General features: G+C 40.2%; 5 protein-coding genes and 1 long non-coding RNA gene across 7 annotated transcripts; 2 read left to right on the top strand and 4 right to left on the bottom strand.

Annotated features, from left to right (window-relative positions):
* Positions 1–364: 364 nt before the first annotated feature.
* LOC111212611 lies at positions 365–4,145 on the bottom strand. Its single transcript, XM_022714173.2, has 10 exons — positions 3,667–4,145; positions 3,180–3,300; positions 2,701–2,786; positions 2,169–2,553; positions 1,987–2,087; positions 1,782–1,848; positions 1,426–1,653; positions 897–1,343; positions 734–806; positions 365–653 (listed from the first exon to the last, which is right to left on the bottom strand). Exons 1-10 carry the CDS (start codon positions 4,062–4,064, stop codon positions 394–396), a joined length of 2,166 nt encoding a protein of 721 aa, XP_022569894.1. The 5' UTR covers positions 4,065–4,145; the 3' UTR covers positions 365–393.
* A 211-nt stretch (positions 4,146–4,356) lies between these two features.
* On the bottom strand, positions 4,357–6,992 carry LOC111212610 (probable E3 ubiquitin-protein ligase ARI16). 2 transcript variants are annotated; one of them, XM_022714171.2, is made up of 3 exons: positions 6,796–6,992; positions 5,927–6,710; positions 4,357–5,831 (listed from the first exon to the last, which is right to left on the bottom strand). In XM_022714171.2, the coding sequence occupies exons 2-3, from the start codon at positions 6,706–6,708 to the stop codon at positions 4,517–4,519; spliced, it is 2,097 nt and encodes a 698-aa protein (XP_022569892.1). In that variant the 5' UTR covers positions 6,709–6,710; positions 6,796–6,992; the 3' UTR covers positions 4,357–4,516. The 2 variants fall into 2 exon arrangements, with proteins under 2 accessions (XP_022569892.1, XP_022569893.1); XM_022714172.2 differs by lacking the exon at positions 6,796–6,992 and having other exon boundaries at positions 5,927–6,778.
* Positions 6,993–8,035: 1,043 nt separating this feature from the next.
* On the bottom strand, positions 8,036–10,609 carry LOC111212609 (alternative NAD(P)H-ubiquinone oxidoreductase C1, chloroplastic/mitochondrial). Its single transcript, XM_022714169.2, has 8 exons — positions 10,416–10,609; positions 9,981–10,177; positions 9,814–9,909; positions 9,668–9,734; positions 9,397–9,580; positions 9,209–9,302; positions 8,466–9,118; positions 8,036–8,400 (listed from the first exon to the last, which is right to left on the bottom strand). The coding sequence occupies exons 1-8, from the start codon at positions 10,456–10,458 to the stop codon at positions 8,157–8,159; spliced, it is 1,578 nt and encodes a 525-aa protein (XP_022569890.1). The 5' UTR covers positions 10,459–10,609; the 3' UTR covers positions 8,036–8,156.
* Positions 10,610–11,496: 887 nt separating this feature from the next.
* On the top strand, positions 11,497–13,981 carry LOC111198513. The gene is made up of 4 exons (XM_048769418.1): positions 11,497–11,753; positions 12,402–13,454; positions 13,542–13,616; positions 13,711–13,981. Exons 2-4 carry the CDS (start codon positions 12,561–12,563, stop codon positions 13,825–13,827), a joined length of 1,086 nt encoding a protein of 361 aa, XP_048625375.1. The 5' UTR covers positions 11,497–11,753; positions 12,402–12,560; the 3' UTR covers positions 13,828–13,981.
* Positions 13,982–18,485: 4,504 nt separating this feature from the next.
* Positions 18,486–19,357, top strand: LOC125593180. The gene is made up of 2 exons (XR_007329127.1): positions 18,486–18,990; positions 19,238–19,357. It is a non-coding gene; the product is annotated as an uncharacterized LOC125593180 (long non-coding RNA).
* Positions 19,358–20,571: 1,214 nt separating this feature from the next.
* LOC106419275 lies at positions 20,572–21,568 on the bottom strand. Its single transcript, XM_013860033.3, has one exon. The coding sequence runs from the start codon at positions 21,566–21,568 to the stop codon at positions 20,675–20,677; it is 894 nt and encodes a 297-aa protein (XP_013715487.2). The 3' UTR covers positions 20,572–20,674.

Here is a 21,568-nt window from a genome sequence, read left to right as displayed (position 1 = left end):
AAAAATGTTGATTATATACACTTTCCCCTTATTGGTTCATAAAAGCTTCTTCCCTTTTCACAGCTAAACGCTTATCTCTCTCTCCTTAGTCTTTAGTCACGGGTCACGATCTCTGAAACTCTGTTTCTGCAATAATCTAAAATCACAGAAAGAGGTTTGCTTCTAATTACGTGTAAGTTCATGTCATATTGAAGACAATGACGAGACTTTTATATTTCTTAAAACCATCACCATCAAACTTCAGTCACAAGCCTTTTTAGTTCTCTATAGTTCTTTGCTATTGTCCTCTTTATAATTCTGTGCTCTCTCACTTTTCATATACCTTAGTAATTATAAATTTGAGTAAAAAATTATTCAAGGATAATTAATAATAAAATAGTTTATATAAAATGTTTATTGAACCCAATTGATATCAAGATCTTTAAGTTTGTACAACCATTTCTCTGTATCTTGAGAGACATACGGTTTGTTTTTCTTACTACTAAGCGTTGAGTTTAAATCGCCATCAATAGATTCACCTCTCTGTGTCGTGCCACCATTGTCTTTACGAGAATTCAGCTGTCTGCTCGGATGTCTCACGTTCAACGCTAAAAGACGAGACACTTCGTGCAATCCTCCCCATTTCTCAAGCGCACGCGCTATGTCATAACGACCTGAAACAACAACACATACCACTTTGGTTTTCTAAGGAACATGCAAAGCTTAAACTGAGAGAGTTTACTGTTTATAGTACCTGCACGTTCGAACGTTTTCCTGCTCGGCATAAACGACGGATCCATTCCCCAACTCTGCTGAAATTTTCCTATCTACAACAAACACAGGAGCAGAGGAAGAACTAGCTCTTGTAAACACACCATTGCAACACTATGATTCTGAACATGTGGAGAAACATTTACCTCTTCTTGCAAGTTCTCGAGATTGTCCCAATACCCTTTTGGTTTTCGGTATTTGTAAGCAAGCGAAAGATTCATCATCACAGCTATTCTCCTGAACCCACCCATTCTTGTAATAGCTTTCTCGATGTCAACTCTTCCGTGTGACCTGAGCTGCTTTCTCATGGGCATGAATCCTTCTTGCCCATGTTCTGATATGAACTTGAGAATCTCTGACTTCAACACTTCTATGTCTCTTTGCAGACCGGGAATCCTCGCTCTCTGCTTAGTTTGGTCCGCACAGTCATTACTGTCCTTAACGGTCTCCGTTGATGTGTCACGAGATGAATAACATGTTTCCTCCGAAACATGACATGTCTCCACTTTACAGGTCTCTGAAGATTTCTCTCCTCTTTTCTCGATGTAGTCTCTGATTGCGCATAGATTTGACGGAAGATCTTCATAAATAACCTGAAAAGATTCAAAGAGAAACATTGCAGTTACAATGTGATTAAAAAGAATGAGAGTGAATAAATGCAATTGTTAACCAAACCTCTTCCATAATTGCTTCGGAGAGAAATGTATCTCTTCGCATTTTGGACTCCACGGTGTACTTGAGAAGGGTGTGATGGTTTCCTAATTGTTCAAAAATCCATTTCCCTTCCAGCGAGTCAAAGTCTCCTTCAACCTGCTCGAATCTGATTTCCTGCTCACGAGTCTCATGCAAATCGAGAACAGCTCTCGCATGAAGCACCATGTAAAGCAGGCCCTTGCAACCTTCCTGCAAACAGGATTCGGTGTAATTGTAAAATACTTGAAACCATTTATAGAAACATTGGCTTGGCCAGTGTCAGAACTATTTCTTGCCAGATTCGGTTACAAGGTTATTGAGCATGAGAGTGCATATACCTGGAGTATTCGGAGTTTATTGTTTTCGCGTGACAAGATCTTGCTGATTGCCAAATTTGGAACTATCCTGATAGATCCATAAATGACAAATTCACATGAACAAGAGATATATAAGCCACACCAACCAGTATTTGCTTAAGACTAACACAAAAGCAAAGTTGACGAAACAAAAAAGTGATGCCTATAAAAAGCATTCAGTTCTTACTCTGGGAGGCTCTCATAAGCAGTTAAGACTTTCCACACTTCACAAACCGGAGCTTTAACTGTTATACTAGCAACGGCGCAACGGTGGACACCTCCATTTTCCTACATCCAAATAAAACCACTCATCAATAACCACAAAAGATAGAAAACTGCTTAGACTGTTTCTTAGAACAAGCTACTTACCAATAGTCCATCAAATCTACGAAGATGAACTTCGTCAACGGTGCAAGGTTTATCAAGCTTGCAGACTTTTCCATACACTCCCCAATTATTGTTCAATTCATTTGAATGAGATAGTGATCCAACACTGGAAGTGGCAGCATATCTCTCAGTAACCGGACTTTCAGACTCCACACCATGAGAAGGTGTTGACGGTACAGAAGCTCTACCCAACAGAGCATCTATTATCGACGGCTTTTCGCGAGCTTTATAATTTATCTCAGCCTGTCGAGCTACTGCTCGGAGATTTACAGGAAGATCGGATCTAATTATCCTCTCTAAGAAGATGGCAGGGAAGTTAAATCTTGGGATTACGTTTACTTCGTATGACAAAACAGCTCCTACGGACCTGGAGAAAGAGAGAAAACTAAAATGTTTAGACGTTTATACATGGTTAGAAATGCATAACATATTAACAGTCTGTCTAAAGAGAATAGCTGATGTTAGGATCATAAATATATGCAAACAAACTTCTTTCGGGGGTTGATGGATGTACCTGATACCAGATTTCACAGACCACTTTCCCTCGAACTTTTTGAAATCACCATCTACCATAGAGAAGTGAAGCTCACGACCATTTGGCTAAAACGATAGTAAACAGAGAAATAGCATAAGACTACACTTATAAACATGTGTTGAATGAGAAACGTTATACCCAACGCAAGAAGTGCAAATAAGGCTAAATGAAGATCAAAAGAACGATAGAACCACAGACTTTTGAGTATATAGGAAGTAAACATGACTATGATTCTTTTTTTCCCCCTTGAATTCATAAGAGTTTTTAAGAATAAGGATGTAGAGAAAGTAAGAAGCAGGCAATTCCAATTTAATCAAAAATACATATCACGCAGTATAAAGGCAATCTGTCAAAGGCTAATCTATGATTTAAAACAAGACCACATAATGTGGCAGAGAGTTTCATGTTTTATAGAACCAGCCGTAATCATTTGTCAGGAGAAAAGTAAGAGTGCTCACAGAATCTGGACACTCATGGAGATCGAGGACAACACGAGCCTCAATATGCCAATATAACGCTCTTTGAAGGCCTCGTTGCTCCAGCCATATACGTCCTGGATGCGGACAAGGAATCCTTCCGCTACAAGTTAAGAAACAAACAAGATCAAATTCATGTTAGCATCACCAGTTCAAGACTGCTACACATATACATACATCTGATAAAACATTTCTCAACAGTAGTAGAGGAGGAGCACCGGATAATCCCTACCACTAGCGAATAGCTTGAACTAATAGAACAGAGAAGAGCATCTACACTAGTCAACAAAGAGAGGTAACTAAGCAGACTCCTGGAGAACAATAGTGTCACTAAACCATTTATATATCAACTCCAGACTACAAAATTGAATCTTTTGAAGCGGAGATTCTTCAGAGCATAGAGATTATGCTAGTGTCACTGTATTCACTAAACAGTTGTAGAAACGATAAGAAAGTGGGAATCTTTTACCTAGAAACGAGATTAGGGATGAAATCAGCAAGGCGCTCGTAATCGGTGAGAACATCCCAAACGGATTGAGAATCAGAATCCACCCAGATCTCTCCCCTTATCCTCCGCTCCCTCCACGAGATCACATCCACCTCACACCTCACTTTCCTCTCTCCTCTCTCGTCGTCATCGTCTTCCTCCACGAAACTCTCTTTCCTCAAACCCTCCTCACCTCCTCTACTATGCCTCGTTCCGCGGCACTTGACGACCCCAGAGCCTCCGATCGCGGTGGTGAAAAACGGCGAGAATAGTCGAATCCGCGAGGGACATGGGAGCAACACACTCAGAGCCGCTGGTTCCTTCGCGAAATTGATGGATTGAACGCCATGGGAGAGAAGTGGAAGCTTGCTCACGGACATGGATTCGCTGGAGAGCAAAGGTGTTCGACGAAATGTGCCAGTGACCAAATGAGAAGTTGCAGAGTGTATGTGTGACCGTTAAATGTTCTCTCATCCACCAGATTTTTATTTTGTTTTTATCCTGTACTCGTAAATATTATATTATTTTAAATTTGTTACAGATGTATGGTTGAAAAATCACTTGTCTTCTTCAATATTATTTCAAGAAAATGAATAGTATTATATACACTAATTCTACTAATCACGCAAGGTTTATGTTCCGGTTAACTGATAAAAGCAAAGACGCAGTGAATAATCCAAATATCAACAAAAGTTTTATCCGAAAAAATAAACTGAACCATATTGTTTGCGTTTTCAACAAGGAAACAAAGCAAAAGACTTATTATAAAACACTAATAAAAGACAAAGAAAATAGAATCCAAAAGAAAACCAGAAAGCGCAGCAGTCATCAATCACTCGCTCTCCATCGAATTTTCGAGGTTTGGTTCCTCCTTGACGAGGGCTTCTTGCTTATGAGCACCGTTGCTGTTACCGAAACCCACAAATGGAGGAGACTGAAACGGATTTGCTCCTCCTGGACGAGCAAATGGATTGTTCGCCATGGTTGGGACTTGTTGCTGATGAGCACTGTTGTTACCATAAGCAGCAAATGGATTGTTCGCCATGTTTGGTTGATAAGCGCTTGCACCAATGCTGTTGCTACCAAAAGGAGACATTGGATTATAAAATGTTCCTCCTGGACTACTAGCAAATGGATTATTAGCCAAGTTTGGGATTTGCTGTTGATGAACACTTGCACCAATGCTGCTGTTGTTACCAAAAGCCGCAGGGAGAGCAAATGGATTGTTGGACATGGCTGGAAGTTGATGAGCACCGCTGTTACTGTTACCAAAAGCCACAAGTGGAGCAGAACCAAAAAGGTTTGTTCCTCCTACACTAGCAAAGGGGTTATTGAACATATTAGCACTTGCAGTGTTGTTGGTGTTACCAAACGCCACAGTGTTTGGTGCTTCTTGCTGAGGAGATGCAAATGGATTGCTGGACACGTTTGGGAGCTCTTGTTGCTGATGAGCAATCGCAGTACCGTTGTTGCCAAGAGCCACAAGAGGAGAAGGACCCTCGAAAGGGAAAACGCAAACCCTGCACTTCTGCTCAAAGCTGTCGTTCTGAAACGTACAACGGTCGCAGAACCAATAATCGGTAGGCACATTCTCAAAAACGCCAGCCTTCACATCGCACAGACCATCTTCAACGGTCTTGACAAAGACGTGAAAGTAGTTACCAGTCGCTTTCGTCGAGGTCTCCATCTTATGCCTGAAGCCAGCTACAACTCCACCCGAGACGGCTCCCTCCACCAACTCATCCACACTCTTTACATGCTTCAGAAGATTCGCGGTAGCTTTCTCCACAAGGTGGTCCAGGTACTGCTTCTTCCCGCTATGGTAATCGGTTATGAAGTAACCAAACACACCGCTCCACTTCAACACGAGTCTGCACTGAACGATAAGCATACACGCTTCTCTCACAGCCCCCATGTCTAACCCCCCCAGACCGCATCCCTCGGTAAGTAACGGAACGCTCTTTCTCTCAATGGCTTTGAGATTGGTTTTAGATGCCTCCATGGCCTTATGACTCTCCTCCCAGAGCGTCAGGTGATGAACCAGATCCGTTTCCTCGCGTGGTGGAGGAACAAAGACTTCAGAACAATGGTCTAGTCCTCCTCTGTGATCTTCCTCTGGTCGCAAGCACCGCCAACAGAAGGCGTAACTGGTAAAAAAAAAAGCAACACACATTATAAAGATTTAATTCTTCTGATAAAAAGTAAAAGAGTAAAAAGTAAAAAAAAAAACAACAAAACAAACCTGCAGACGCAAGTAACGATCCTCAGATTATTATTATCACTATCCTTCTCCACACGGCTCTGGCAATGAGGGCAAGGTTTGGTCTTCGTAGCGATCAATCCAAACGTTCTCGCTTCATCCAAGAGCTCATTCAACCAAAGGGAAGCGTTGTTGCACGTCACCGGCCGGTGCGACTCGAGCTTGCACCTCCAACAGAACGTGTGACCGCACAAACACACCACGCCGAAATCACTTGCCTCCTCGTCGTCATCATCACCATCCTCATGACGCTCGATGGCGTACTCGCATCCCTTTGAGGGACACCACTTGATCCCGTTGCTGTCCATGAAAGATCCAAGAACGTACCTCTCGTACATCTCCTTAACCGGCTCCTCGAGCTTCTCGATCGTATCCGGTCCAACCGAAGCAACACAGTCTTGGCTAAGACAAGACATCACCATCTCCTCCTTCTTGAGAGATTGGGTGAGATGATCTCTCCAGCAATCAGAGCAAAACTTGTGTGAGCACAAGGGAGTGGAGACAAGATTATTATTATCTCCGTCGCCACGCTTCGAACCGGAGACCTGAACCAACCCTAGCTTCGAAAGAAACTTCTCCTTGTTGTCTCCCAAAAGATCCGAAGCCTTGAACGAGTCCCAACCTAGACGGATTAGGGCTACGGTTGCATCGGATTGAGACAGAGAGAAGACTTCCGAGATCTGGACGATCTCTTTCATCATCTTGTCGCGAACTTCTGTTCTCGTAAGAACAGAGTAGAGTCTCTGCGCTGCTGATGATTCCATCGCTGTGAAAAAAATTGAAAATTAAAAGAAACACGGTTTTGAAGATACAATCGATGGCAGGAGAGTTTAGATTTTATAATGAGTTACCTTGGCGTAGGATCGATGGTGAAAGGAAATGGTTTAGGTAGCGTGGAGATCACGCTATAGAGAGAATTTCAGAGAAACCTGTGGCTGGAGATTTTACTGTGATTTATTTTAGATTTTCTAATGATTCCTGAGTTTCTCTTAGCTAGCATTATATAGTTAAATAGGAAAAAGAATGTAAAATTACTTACTAAGAAATGAAAGATATTTTTTAGATTTTCATATTTGCTAATAATCTAGGATTTTATCTTTAAAACTTTAGAGAACAAATGAGGTTTGAGATTATCTGTAAATTATTTAGAAAGATAGCTTTTAACGTTTGACTAATTATTGTTTGACGTCATCTCATTAATTATTTTTAAATGTATATTAATGTAAGCTCATTGTCTCATTATTATTTTCGGCGCGTGTGGGAATATGTAGAGAGAACTTTTCATAGACTTTCTCATCAGTTACGAATGAATTTCCGTGCAAAATTTGGAATTATATACATTATCAATTCGAAATTTAATTAACAGTTACAGAAATTAATGTTGGGCATAATATCCGTACCCGAAGTACTCACCCGGAACCTACCCGAAAATCATGATACCGAATCCAATCGGATTTTGCCTACATATACGAAAGAATCTTTTTTTCAAAACCTGAAAAACCAAAACCGAAACTGATCCGCATCGAGAACCGAACATATATCTATAATATTATTTATAATTATACTTACTAATATTAATACTTGAAATTAAACTTATAAATCAAATATATTAGATATTTTGGGTGTATATAGATAGAAATTGATGTTTTTGATACGAGATATCCAAATTACAGTGCATCCATAATTACTTTTAGGCAAAAAAATAACCAGTTCGAAATATATATTGAGTATTTTTGTTTTTTTAGTTATTTTTTGATAAGTTTGAATATTTTAGATATAATAACCCGAGTCAAATCGAGTAGTTTGGTTATTTCGATTAAAATCCGAATCTATCCGGATCTGGGAGGACCAAACTCGAACCCGATCCATTTTTTGTAATACTCGAATGAAACTATTTTTAAAATCCAAAAAACGATACTCGAATGGATCGTATCCATACCCAAAACACAGTACCCGAACACACGAGCCTAACAGAAACGCATGAAAACACAATAAAAATGCCGAAAATAATATCAAAAATCTGTGTTTCGAACACTATTATAATTTCATGAGAATGTGTATGAAAACTTTACTATGTGAGATTGCTTCTCATGAATTAAAAATGCATTCATCAAATTTTATTATTCTTTTCGACCTCAATTCTCAGAGAGTCTATATTCCATCAAGTATTCAAACAGATACATTTGTCTAACCATACGAAACGTTTTTGAAATCAAGAACTAGAAAAGACCTTGGCAAGATTGCTCTGAAGCAAAGCAACCGACTCAACAGCAGATTTAGCAAACCAGCTGACTCCTACTTTAAACCGGTGTTCATCAGTTGGTAGTCTGATCAAATACGCCAGCTTTCTAGCCGCGTGACCAACCGGACCGTCAAGTGTAAGCCCTTCAATGAAACTCGGCGAAATAGCAGCATCATATCTTCCCAGAGTCATCATCTCACCTAAGTTCTGAAACCTGCAACAAGAAAAGAGTTTTATCACACAGACAACAGTTAAAAAGTTTTTTTTTTTCACTTTTACCTGAATGGTAACAAAGGGCGGTTGTTAATGGCAGCCCAAATATTCCAACCAGTGAAGTCTGCTTCTTGAAAAGCAACCTGAGCTGTTGTAGGAAGAAGCTTTCCGTTTGAGTCTCTCAAGGAAGAAGAGTCCCCTAACGCGAATATCCGAGGATGTCCCTTGACACGGAGCGTCTCGTCTGTTTCCGCTTGTCCTCTAACGTTCAAAGGAAGGACACTGGGACCTCCTGAAGGTTGTTCTAGTTCTGTAAGCAAAGGCTTAGTCCCTACCGTCCATAACACCATATCCGCTTCTATAACTTGACTCTCTACTCCTTTCTCTGTAGGCTCAAGCTCTAACACATACCCTCCTCCTCCATCTTCTTCTTCTGAACCGCTTGCTCTCTTTATGCAACGAACAAGATAACCCAAGAGTAACTGAACTTTTCTCGACGTAAGAACCTTCATAGCTGCCTCTCTGTTCCCATCAGGGGCTGATGTTAATATACTCTTGGACACGTTGATGGCTTGCACTGTTCCGCGGTCTTGCAGTCTCTCTGAGATGGTTGCAGCTAACTCAACTCCTCCGTAACCGCACCCAACGACAGCTACTTTAATGGCAGAGCCGTTTTTGAAGTTCCTCCTCTCCAATTTGCTCAGCTTCTCGTTCACCCTCTGCCAATGACATTGTAGCAGCCATGCTTTAGAGTGAAGAGTGTCCTATAATTCAAAAAATAAAACAATCCAAAAACCTAAAACTCTTACAATAGCATCGTTAAGAGTGTAAAACGGTAAAGCAAACTCCATTGCGCCGGGAACAAGATCGAGCTTAGGTTCAGCGCCAAGAGCAAGAACGAGCCTGGCTGTAGAAAGAGAAGATAATGAGTCCATACACACACACACACAGTTTAAGAGTCTATAAACAACAATCAGGGTTGTGTAAAACATGGTACCAATCGTATTCAATGTTGAAACCGCTTTCGAGCAAGACGGTTCCACCAGTAACGGAACTTTGAGAGCCATTGACTCCTAAACCGTCACAAGGAAGCAGCGTTTTGACTCTATCACGGAGAAACTGGATTCCTGTGTTTGTAAGCAAATCCGAGAAACGAGGAGCAATCTCCCACACATCAACTTCTGCATATCACACAATAAAACTAAATCAAACACACACAGAAAGTCCAAAGATTGAGCGAGGAGCATTGAAGCACAACTAAGTCTAACCTCCAGAGAGAAGCTCATACAACATTGGCTTGAACACAAAACGTTCAGACTGGTCAACCAAAACCACCTGATCAAAAATGAATTTAACAATTAAAGTCTTTGCAACACTAAAAGCGAATCATCATCATCATCACCATCACCATCACCTGAGGTTTCTTGTCGTCGGGCCATACAAGAGATTCAAGTCTCAAAGCTGTGTACAATCCTCCAAACCCGCCGCCTAGAATGCAAACTCTTGGCCTCTGTAAACAGAGAGCTTATATTTACAGAGTCTTGCTTAAAGAGATCTCAGACACAGAAAGCTTTAACAAACCTTGTTATCAGGCCATGTGTAAGTCCTTGGAGGAGGCGTTTCATTCTCAGAAACCTCTGCGTATCCACCATTGCTTGCGATGGCCCTCGAGACATACAAGCGAAGGGAGTTTCTCGGTGAGTTCCTAAGAGAAGAGAGGTTGAATCCAGATGTTGTAGAAGCTAAAGAGGCTTTACTGCTTAGTCTCGTTGCCCCATCTGAAACACACATTTTGAGAATATAAACACCAAAAGTTTCAACCTTTATATTCTAAACTCCGAATCAAAAACAAAAAGAGTATAATTTGGAAGTGAAGTAAGCAAAAATGATTCTCAGTCTCCTCGAAAAGATCAATCGAATCAGAAAGTTTCACACTTTGATCTAATTGTCTTGATAACCAAATCGGAAAAGTAGTCATTGTATAAACAGATTGGATTGAGGAGAAACAGAACTTACAAGAGAAAGGTAAGAGAGAAGATACGGCTGAGAGAAGGGCCATCGTCTTTGCCGGAAAATATTCTAGTTTTCTTATGGATCCACGCTCCCTAGTTTTGGACTTGTGTTGTTGTATTAAAAGGGAATCAATCGCTCCAGCTGCCAAATATAATAAAAATACGCGGTTGAGAGTAGCGGTTAACAGCAAGCCACATAACGCGATTTCTAAATTAGTACTATGACTTTGACGTCAGTTATTTTTTTAGTACGAGATGTTTACACTGTTAAAGGGTTATTGCCTTGGTGTTTCCGTTACCAACACTAAAGGGTTTATATCAACCACAAGATTTATTGATATAGAGTTGTGTCGTGCTGTCGGTCTTGGAGTAGTCGATCGCCAAACGTGTATGTGTCTCATCGTTGGCTGTTCGAGTTAGAAGGCTTGTTCTCTGATGGGTTTTTGTTTGTTTGTTGAAGAAGTGGTAAGTGCATTGGTTCCTCGTGGTTCCTTTGGGAACGGTTGTGAGAATTTTAGCTCAACTATAATAAGTCAGGCGGGTTTCGCTTTTCCACTCAATCATGCTTCCGGCTTTTGATCAGCTTCATCTTTTTTGAATTTTGTGTTTGCTCTCCGGTTTGCTATTAGCCTATTAGCTTCTTTTGGTTTATAAGTTTGTAGAATCGGTTTTAGTTCCTTTCGTTTGGTTCTGGATGGTGACTTGTATCACGCCGGCTTATGGCTCCAGAAAAGGTTTATACTTTTGCTGGCTTTGTGTAAGAACAGTTGCAACTTTACTTTTAATCTAACAGATGAGAAAAAAAAAAAAAAGAAGGTTGTGTCGTGCTGTATAATGTTTGATTCTGCGTTTTGCTTTTGGTTTGTTTTAGTGGGAATCTGAGCAGATTTTTTAACTTAGGGGAAGATAAAACTTTTCTTTATTATAAAACCCAAAGCAAAAAACCCAAGAAGAAAAAGAACAATCTACACTTTTCGGAATAGGAGTGGTTGGTGTGTTAGTGGCAAACGATGAGAACTGTCGCTAAATCACTTCCATTTGCTGTTACAAAAAAAGTAAAGATAACAACAAAATAAAAACCAGAAGTTTAAAAACTCAATCCCCAAAAAGAAAAATGAGATAATAAACAAAATAAATAATTGTGAAGGCAAAGCAAAGCTCAGAGAGAGAAAGAGGAAGAAGGATGAGAATTTTATTATCTTCCTTGATAAATCCCAATACCTAAATACCCAATTTCCCCCTTAATTTTTAGGCGGCCAGAGAGAAAGATTAAAAGAGAGACGCATTGCTTTCTCTGGAATCTTCGCTGCTTACAATCGATCTCTGCCCAGATTCTCCGGAGGTTTGCTTGTTTCTTCTCTTTTTCTTTTTCTCACAAAGTCTTGATCTTTCTATTGCAAGTGTGGATCTTTAGCTTTGTTCTGTAACGCTATAGATCAATCTGCTTAGTTCTGTGTTCTGGGTTTATCAATGTTTTATGCGTTGTGTTACACTAACAAAGTTACTATTTTTTTTGTCATAACTTCATAATAGATCTTTTAATTTATTCATGAGTGCGACTTTGTTTGGTGGAATCCTTGCTGTTCCAAGCTTTAGTAAACACAATCAATTATAGAGTAATTGGAGGACGTCTTCTTCTACTTCTTATTACATTATATTTGATGATATCTTTCCGTTACAATCTTACAAACAAAATAAATAATCTTATTCATTTGCTGCAGAGCCACCTTCTTTTCATGTGATTTGTTTTGAAAAAAAAAAAACTTGTTAGTGGTTCTTCTTCTCGTGATGCTGATATTCTGATAGGTTAGTTGCATCTTATTGATATATATTATATAGCTGCTACGTCTCTTTCGCGTCTTGTTACCAACTTCTTCTCACTTCCTACACAAACCTCCTTGATGCTTCTCTGATGTTTATTCAGCTTTTGTTTGTGTTTTGCTTCCTTTTTTGGACTCTCCTTCGTTTACATGGTATGTTTTAACTGCAGGAGCTTTGCGTCTTTCTCCTTGTCCTAGAGAGACATTAGAGGGTCCTATCTAACTTGTTCTTGAGCTTTCAAAAGGTGGTTACTGTGTCTATGGAGTAGAATCAAATCTGGAGAAATGGTTTAAGCTGTGTTGTGGAAGGAGTTTCAGCTGGGGATTTGATGGGTAAAGAGAGTCCGTTGGAGATTACCAATAGCGGAGTCAGTGATCACGACGCTCCACCTCTCAAGAACGATGAAGCACCACCACCACCACGTTACAGTTCAGACAAAGACACCGGCTTACCAACTTGCCGCGTCTGCCAATGCGCAGAATCCGACAGGAGAGGAGACGCCGCTCTAGGCTTTTTAGGCATCACACCTCCCGTTTCAGAGCCTCGTAGAAGCAGCAACGCAAACCAAGAAACCGCCGATCATAAAACCGGCTTCATCGAACTGATAAGTCCAGACGGAGAAGTCTTCGTCTGCGCGAACGAAGACATAGAAATGGGAGCTTGGCAGCACCGAGACACCTTGCTAGAGCTCGGATGCTCTTGCAAAAACGACCTCGCTCTGGTGCACTACGCCTGCGCGTTGAAATGGTTCGTGAACCACGGATCAACCGTCTGCGAGATATGCGGCAACGTCGCGGTGAATGTGAGAACGGTTGATCTCAACAAAGTGGTTGTAGCGTTGAAAGACTACGCAGCGCTGAGAGAAAGAACGGCTGGTGGAGATCCGAACCCTGTAGCTGTTTGTAACAACAGCAACACGAGCTCTTCGGGGATAGATCCTGATGCGGTTGCAGCCATTCGAAGGCAACGGCTTAGTGAGATTTCGTTGTGGTTTGGTCCGCATTGTCCGAACAACAATAATAGTAGTAGTAATTCTGCAGCTGTGGGAGGAGCTGCTTCTTCTCAGGTTACATCTGAACAGCCTTTGGGTGTAGTTAGCTTTGATATATTGCCTATGGAGAGCAGAGCGACTAAGTGGGCTGTGGAAGGTACTGGGATACTGCTGGCTACGGGATTACTCACTGTTACTTTGGCTTGGCTCATTGCTCCACGTGTTGGAAAAGTAAGCATGTTAATTAGATCACACTAATCCTATTTATGTTTTGAAAATGTTAAAAGACTGAGATTTATGATATTTTTTGTACCTCAGAGAACTGCAAAGAGTGGACTGCACATACTCCTGGGTGGACTATGTGCTCTAACAGTGGTCATCTTCTTCAGATTTGTAAGTAAAAAATAAAGATATCCTACGTTCTTGTCTTCTTGAAATCTATCAAGATGAATAAGTGAAGAATGGAACTGATTTTGATACGAAACAGGTAGTGCTGACTAGGATCAGGTACGGACCAGCACGTTACTGGGCAATATTGTTCGTGTTCTGGTTTCTAGTGTTTGGCATCTGGGCATCACGTTCTCACGCTCACGCTTCCACTTGAACATTCTTCTTCATTCTCCTGCTTTATTGTGTGGCTCTTTTGTTTTTTGTATGTTTCTGTCAATATTGTTTACTAGTTTCTTCTCTTGAAGAGAAAATGTACAATTAATTACACCTATAAAAAGAAGACTTCACAACAAAGTCTCTTCAACTCAGTCCGTTTCTTTCTTGTTCTAGACAGATATGAATAAAAAAACACTCAGTCCTCTTGTGGGTGACTCCTCAAGACACGCTTGACTCAGTCAAGTAGAAACACTACTGACTAGTGGTGTTCGAAACAGTTAGCCCTGTATCATATAACTAGAAAAAGGAATCCAAGTGTCTTCAGTATTTGTTTGATAGCAAAGGAATGGCAGAGAATTAAGTCGTTAGTCAGTGTGCAAGGCTAAAACGCGTAAAATTTTGGAATTTAGTTGGTGAATTTAGTCTTCCCAAAGTTTTCCAGATACAAGCAGCTCAACACATTTCCCATTTTGGCTAAGATTCTCTCATTAAGGCCTAACGGCTAGTTTTCTTAATTTCAGCATGTTTTCATTTTGTTTAGCTTTCTCAGAACAAGGAGCTTCTGGAAGATTCTAGGAGCCTTGGGGAGCTTCTGGTTGATGAAATAAATCGCAAATTCACAGCCAAGAATGGAGAAAACTTGCCGTTGGGTTTTATTGCAAATCTGCTCCAAAAATGGTAAGTTGGAATGGTGAAGAATCTGGCTGATCCAGTGAGGTTTAGTGCATGGTATCAACTCTACAAGTGGTCTTAGATGTAATGAATGATCTCCTGGTTTCCACACGTGAGTTTGAGTTGCACACTTCTTAAGCAAAAAATTACTTTCCTTAAATAGAACCACTTCGGATGCAGTGTAGGTTGTCTGACTTGTAAATGGTATAAATCCTAAACCATTACTCCTTTTGGTATGAAACCAATTCGCCGCGTGCTCTGGTTGAGTTGATAATCTATAGCAAGTGGTTTCATGGTCAAACTCCTCATGGTTGCAAAGATATCCTTCATTGAATGCACCAATGTCGCTGCTGGCTCCAATGTAGCTTGTATGGTTGATCTCATGAGTTGGTGGTCCAGCTACTGAATTGAGGTCCTCATCATTCTCTTCTTTTGTATCTTTCTTCTCAAGTTGGTCTGGACTATTGCCACACACGTTAGACTATAATTTACAATCTTCGGACTCACGAACTTTCAAAACCAAATAGTTTGAATAAATCGTTTAGTACACAGCAAATAGTGGACTGCACATACTCCTGGGTGGACTCTGTGCTTTAGCAGTAGTCATCTTCTTCAAATTTGTAAGTAAAACAAAAGATATCTTATTTTCTTGTCTTGTTGAAATCTGAGATAATTAGTGAAGGAATGGAACTGATTTTGAAACAAAATAGGTAGTGCTCAGTGCCGTCCCTGCCATAAGGCATCTAAAGCTTGTGCTTTAGGCCACATATTAATCGCAGATTTTAAGGCCACATTGCAATAAAATGATTGTAGCTCAATGTCTAATGCAACATCTTTTTACATTTTCTTTATTTCAGTGATGTGTTTTGTTTTGGACTTACGTTCCAATTTTCGTTGGTTAGCGGGGTTTTCTTCTAAGGCCCTGTTCGTTTGTACATCTGGAAGATGCATCCAGATGGTCCATCTAGATGTCTTATTTAGATGTTCCATCTCGGTGTTGTTCGTTTTTTCATTTCGTCCATGCATCCAGATGAATCATCTGAATGCAACTATGTTCGTTTGCTTTTCATTTTTTAACTTCCATCTGCATCCAGGTGGACTTGTTAATAAAATGACTAAAATATAATTTTTTTACGTTTCGGCGGAAAAATAACATTTTTTACCGTTTTGGCGGAAAATATTTTTGCGGTTTTTGAGGAAAAATATGTTTTTGGCGAAAAAGTGTATTTTCGTGGTTTCGGCGGAAAATACGTTTTTATGGGTTTGGCGGAAAAATACGTTTTTGCGGTTTGGACGGGAAAAGTGTATTTTTGCGGTTTTGGCGGGAAAAGTGTTTTCGACGAGAAAATTTTTTTTTCACGATTTTGACGGGAAAGTTTTTTTTTCGTGATTTTGGCGGGAAAAGCTTTTTCGCGATTTTGGTGAGAAAATTGTGTTTTCCGGTTTTGGCGGGAAATTGTGTTTTTCTGGTTTTGGCGGGAAAATGCGTTTTTTCCGGTTTTGGCGGGAAAATTCCGTTTTCCGGTTTTGGCGGGAAAATTGTGTTTTCCGGTTTTGGCGGGAAAATTGTGTTTTTCTGGTTTTGGCGGGAAAACGCATTTTTCCGGCTTTGGCGGGAAAATCCTGTTTTCCGGCTTTGGCGGGAAAATTTGGTTTTTCAGTTTTGGCGGAAAAATTGTGTTTTCCGGTTTTGGCGGAAAAATTGTGTTTTTCCGGTTTTGGCGAGAAAATTGTGTTTTTCTGGTTTTGGCGGGAAAATGCATTTTCCGGTTTTGGCGGGAAAATGTGTTTTTCCGGTTTTGGCGAGAAAATTGGGTTTTCCGGTTTTGGCGGGAAAATTGGGTTTTTTCGGTTTTGGCGGGAAAATGCATTTTTCCGGTTTTGGCGGGAAAATTATGTTTTCCGGTTTTGGCTGGAAAATTGTGTTTTCCGGTTTTGGCGGAAAAATTGCGTTTTCCGGTTTTGGCGGAAAAATTCTGTTTTCCGGTTTTGGTGGGAAAATTATGTTTTCCGGTTTTGGTGGGAAAATTGCATTTTTCCGGTTTTGGCGGGAAAATGCTTTTTGCTGGTTTGGCCGGAAAATGCTTTTTGGAGTTTTGGCGGGAATATGCATTTTTTGGGTTTTGGCGGGAAAATGCGTTTTTTGGGGTTTGGCGGAAAAATGCGTTTTTTCGGTTTTGGTCGAAAAGTGCGATTTTACTGGTTTGACCGAAAAATGTGTTTTTATGGAAATGTGCGTTTTAGATTTTTTTTTGCTGAAAAACGCATCTTGCGGTTTTAGCAGGAATGTGTATTTTTCAGTTTTTGCGAGAAAATGTATTTTTTGATTATAGCGGAAAAATGTATATGCAAGAAAATAGAATTTACGGTTTGAAAATAATATTTTTATTTTAAAAAATCATTTTTGTCATTAATCATTTTGGACTGAACTAGATGCATCTGCATCCAGATGCACCATCAAGACTCACCTTCATTTATATGACAATTTGAGATGAGTTTTTAAAAATTTAGCTGGGTGATCCATCTGGATGCAGCATTATAATACACAAAACGAACATCGATTTGCATCTTCACCCAGAAGGATCACCTGGGTGAGCAAACGAACAGGGCCTAAGTAATGTTTTTTCTTCTTTGTGTTAGTTTAGGCTTTTGCTACTATAATATTATCCTTTTTCATTCGATTAAATATATAGTTTTGACAGTTTTATAGTTTCTTTTTCAAGTTATTTTATCCTTTATTTTTTATAAAATAACTAATATTTATTGATGATCTAAATTAATATACGTTTTTACAGAAGGAAATTTTCGAACAAAAGTTAACCACTATTTTTAAATATGCTTTAGGCCACTGAATTTTTTGGGACGGCACTGGTAGTGCTGACTAGAATCAGGTACGGACCAGCACGTTCGTTACTGGGCGATCTTGTTCGTCTTCTGGTTTCTAGTGTTTGGCATCTGGGCATCGCGTTCTCACGCTCACGCTTCCACTTGAACATTCTTCTTCATTCTTATTCTCTGGTTTGTTTGTGTTACTCTTTTGTTTTTGTATGTCTCTGTCAATATCGTTTACATCTTTCTATTAGAAGAAGAAAAATGTACAATTATTTGTTCCCATAAAAAAAAGAAACTGTTCTGTCTCTCTGTTATTAGTCCATGCCGGTTTCTTCTGCATAGGTCAATTAGACCTGAGAAGAAACAAAAATTTCACAGCGTGAACATAAGGGCAATGCAGAAGACAGTTTGCGGTTGTTATCTTAAAAATGCAAGATGGTTTGTGACCTCTAAGATTGTTGCATGATTATAAATATGTTAGTGTTCATATGAAGAGTGTCTCAGAGTTGAGTAACTCCGGTTAAACGATTTCTAATGGAGTTAGAACTTTCCGTTTCAAGTCCTGAGAAATTGTGCGTGCCTGGTTCTTTTACCCATACACTTGCGCAAGGACAGCTGAAGAGAAATCTCTCGGACGTAACAGATCGTCTTTCCTTACTAGAGAAATAAAAATTAAAATGGAGAGTACAGAAGACAAAACAGTGGCGGGTAGAATGGTCTGCTCAAGTCTTTGTTAATAAATAGCAAATCACGCCAACACGGAATCGGTAAAACTACTATCTACTGAAGTCTTTACGGTACGTGCAAGTTTCATGTTTGTGTCTACCGACATAATTTTTGTATAGGAAAACAGTATAAATATATTGTGATTTATTTTGACCAAAAAAAAAAAATATTGTGATTTATTTTGTTTGAACATATTTCAACTATCAAACAAATATTTGCATATCAATATATACAAAAATAAAACAAAAAAACGTGGACGCAAAAGTCTTCAACATTTGTTGGATAGCAAAAGAATGGCAGATGCTAAGCGTAAGTCACTGTACAGGATAAAAACGCGTTAGCATTGGAGTTTAGTTCTGGTGTGAGTAGGATGCTTCATTTCAATCCCTTATAAATTTAGATAGCATTTCATGCAATGTTAGTTGTGTAACGAAGAAAACAAGCTAACCAAGTTGCTTTGGTCTAGTGGTATAGGAGCTCCAGCTGAAGTGCCCGTCCCTGGGTTCGAGCCTTGGCCACTGCGGAATTTACATGTAGGCTGCAGCACCGTTACATGGTGAGCCACATGGTGACGTCCTGGCAGCGTCCATGCTTACTTCGGTCTCTAGTCTGGACCACTTCGGTGGAGCCAGGATATTCGGTTAGCAAAAAAAAAAGAAAACAAGCTAAAAATGGCTAAAGAGAAATCATATGTAATTGCTCTTCAGCCTCTTCTTCTTCTTCTATCTTTGCTCCTATGTCTTTCTTCTCAAGTTGGTGTTGCCGACGCCAGAAGCCATACAAGTTAGTATATTTTTGTCCAGTTGTTCACGTTCTACGTTGTTTATGAAAGAAGCATACTCCATAATGGCTTCAATTTTTTTTTTGTTAGTTAATACCGGGTATTCAGATTCTCGATGTGCCGATAAATTTCCAGCAACTCCACCACCAGGTAGAATTGTAACTGAAAATGCAAACCAAATAGTCTGAATAAGTTGTTTGTATACAAAAATTATGCATGACTCAGAATAGAATTGTAACTGAAAATGCAAACCAAATAGTCTGAATAAGTTGTTTGTATACAAAAATTATGCATGACTCAGAAACGCATGGTATTACTAACTAGCTAAACCCATTAAATTTCAGTGTAAAGTTTGTTAAAGAAACAAATCATATGAACTTGCGCATATTGTTAACAGTCTACAAACCTAACCCGCCGATAGTCACTCCGAGGTCTTCGTCACCCAAAGGAAAAGGCCCATAACTCCATAAGTGCTGAAAAGTTTCAAGAAGTGACAGGGATTGAAGAAACACACACACATATATATATATATCATGGGATGTGCAAGAACAAGAAGAGTAAAAAACCTTTATTACTGTACAACTCGTATATCGAATTTTACGTGTATGTAAACGTAAAATTAAATAATTACGTGTAAACTTTTAAATAAAAGAAGATTACGAACTTTTAGCTATGATATAGAAACATTGAAAAAAAATCCAATTTAAGCCAAAAAAAAAGAAAGTCAATCATCAACATCAGGTAAAAGAACATGCGCATGTTGTTTACTAATTCACCCGCCGAAAGTGACGGAAGACACCGCACTCTAATTATAAACAAAGGATAAAGGCCCATGAGTGAAGTGGATTCTGTAGTATATATGGAAAGCGAGAAACGATAAATTATTTGACGGGCAAGACACTTCTCCCCTGGATACAATTCAAATAGCTATTTCGGAAGCAGATAACTGGAGACTAGCACAACTCTTACACACAACTCCAAATGATGAGAAGACTCAACCTCCGCCTGAAGCGCAACACCTCGGCCCCCGATGCTCGATTGACGCCTCTTGGCATAAAGACGACGCTTTCTTTGGCGGAGGTATGGTCCTGACGGACAAGGATGGGGTAACGACCTTCGGTTCATTCACTAGTAACTGAAGCTTAATCCTCCTACATGCTGAGCTTCATACTCTGCTGTGGGCCATGAAATCCTTAATCCGACTGGACCAACTAGATATAACCTTTGAGACAGATTGTCAACAATTGGTCAAGATCATCAAAAACGAAGAAGAAGACGACTGGCCAGCTTTATTGGTCGAATTTGAAGAGTTTCATCACCTTCACTCTATGTTTAATTCTTGTTTCTTATTTTTTATCTTTCGTTCTTGTAATGTCTGAGCCGATGGCTTTGCAAAAGGTGCTCGTTCTCGTGGTTTAATCTTTTCCCATGTAAACTCTAGACTCCCTAGCTGGATAGATCACACCAACCACAGAGATTCTACTTAATAAAATATGGAGCTTTTGATGTCAAAAAAAAAAAAAAAAAAAAGTGAAGTTTTCAAAAAAGTGATGGGGGGACTACAAGAAGAGGTCAACTTCATTGTTGTGTAACCGTTAAACACGTCGATCACGGACGGTGGACTTGCACATAAATGTAGCTATTTCAAATTTGTGGTGGACTACCTCAAAAGATCCAACTGTTTCAAAAACTGTTTTAATGAAATCTGTTAAGATCCGAGAACGAAGATGATAGAGGGAAGACCTTGTTGATATTAAAATTTACATGTCTTAAGATCAAACCTTTATCAATGAAATTATATTAACATTGTAGAAACAAAACATAAATTTATAAGCTATGCAAGGAAGAAGAGATCGTCAGTCATCAACATCAGATACTGCAGAATCCGAAGAGGAGCGTTCTCGAAATCCAACTGAGGAAGTCTCAGCTCTCTTACTCTACACGACCCACCATTTCCCTCCCGGGTCATCATAACCCGACCCGAGTACACTTTCCTAAACAGATAAGCCGAGCTCCCGGCGTTGCTGTGACCGGTCGATTGATTAGCTTTCGTCTTGTAAATCGTCCATCCGTTCGAAGCCAACGCCTGCGAGAAACTCTCCATCGATCCGATTCGCGCGCTGGTGAGTCTCGAGAAGAGAGAAACAGAGCAGCAATCCCAATTGCTAACGGAGGAGGAAGGCGTATCCACGGCGGCGGGGGAGAACACGAGCTTGAACAAGCCGTTGGAGAGGGAGACGAAGGATCTGAGATGCGAGAGAGAGGAATCCGAGAGAGACGGGAAAGAGAGCATCACCGCGTCGTTGGGAAGAGACCACGAGAGAGACGACGACATCGAGGCCGCGGAGGAAGACCAACAAGTCGAAGGACGAGACGAAGACGTGGAGAACGGCGACGGCGCAGATCCGGATTCCCGCGGCGGGAACGAGAAGATGATGTGGGAGAGGGAAGGCGTTGGGTACAAATCCATCCCCAGATCTCTCGCGATTGAAGCTAATCTGTAAGTTTCCGAGATCAATTCTCGCGAGGGGACGAAGAAGAGCAATGGCGTTTTCGGATTCTTCCTCGCGTTCTTGGATCTCGATCGGGTTTTTGATTGTGAGCTTAGGATCTCTCGAATGCTGGTCTCTCCTTCTCCTCCATCAACTTCGTCTGTATCGCCGGAGTTGTGAGTGAGATTGAGAGTCTCGTGGAGGAGAAGAGAGCGAGCTAGCTTTAACGGAAGCAT

Source organism: Brassica napus, chromosome C9 (assembly GCF_020379485.1).
Source record: "Brassica napus cultivar Da-Ae chromosome C9, Da-Ae, whole genome shotgun sequence".
In the NCBI taxonomy this organism is placed as follows: Eukaryota; Viridiplantae; Streptophyta; class Magnoliopsida; order Brassicales; family Brassicaceae; genus Brassica; species Brassica napus.
The sequence above is the reverse complement of the archived record's forward strand: the minus strand, read 5'-3'. Positions and strand labels throughout refer to the sequence as shown.

Bases quoted from the DNA above. Each gene is read 5' to 3' on its own strand.
- LOC111212611 (XM_022714173.2), bottom strand. From the start codon at position 4,064: ATGTCCGTGAGCAAGCTTCCACTTCTCTCCCATGGCGTTCAATCCATC. The intron at 2,088-2,168 runs GTAAGTAGCTTG...ATTTGGATGTAG, and splicing joins GTAGATTTGATGGACTATTG to GAAAATGGAGGTGTCCACCG. The intron at 807-896 runs GTAAATGTTTCT...TGTTTGTTGTAG, and splicing joins TCGAGAACTTGCAAGAAGAG to ATAGGAAAATTTCAGCAGAG.
- LOC111212610 (XM_022714171.2), bottom strand. From the start codon at position 6,708: ATGGAATCATCAGCAGCGCAGAGACTCTACTCTGTTCTTACGAGAACA. The intron at 5,832-5,926 runs GTTTGTTTTGTT...TTTTTTTACCAG, and splicing joins ATCGTTACTTGCGTCTGCAG to TTACGCCTTCTGTTGGCGGT.
- LOC111212609 (XM_022714169.2), bottom strand. From the start codon at position 10,458: ATGGCCCTTCTCTCAGCCGTATCTTCTCTCTTACCTTTCTCTT. The intron at 9,910-9,980 runs GTTTGTTAAAGC...CTCTGTTTACAG, and splicing joins ACACATGGCCTGATAACAAG to AGGCCAAGAGTTTGCATTCT. The intron at 9,303-9,396 runs GTACCATGTTTT...TTCTACAGCCAG, and splicing joins TTCAACATTGAATACGATTG to GCTCGTTCTTGCTCTTGGCG.
- LOC111198513 (XM_048769418.1), top strand. From the start codon at position 12,561: ATGGGTAAAGAGAGTCCGTTGGAGATTACCAATAGCGGAGTCAGTGAT. The intron at 13,455-13,541 runs GTAAGCATGTTA...TTTGTACCTCAG, and splicing joins TTGCTCCACGTGTTGGAAAA to AGAACTGCAAAGAGTGGACT. The intron at 13,617-13,710 runs GTAAGTAAAAAA...GATACGAAACAG, and splicing joins TGGTCATCTTCTTCAGATTT to GTAGTGCTGACTAGGATCAG.
- LOC106419275 (XM_013860033.3), bottom strand. From the start codon at position 21,568: ATGCTTCCGTTAAAGCTAGCTCGCTCTCTTCTCCTCCACGAGACTCTC.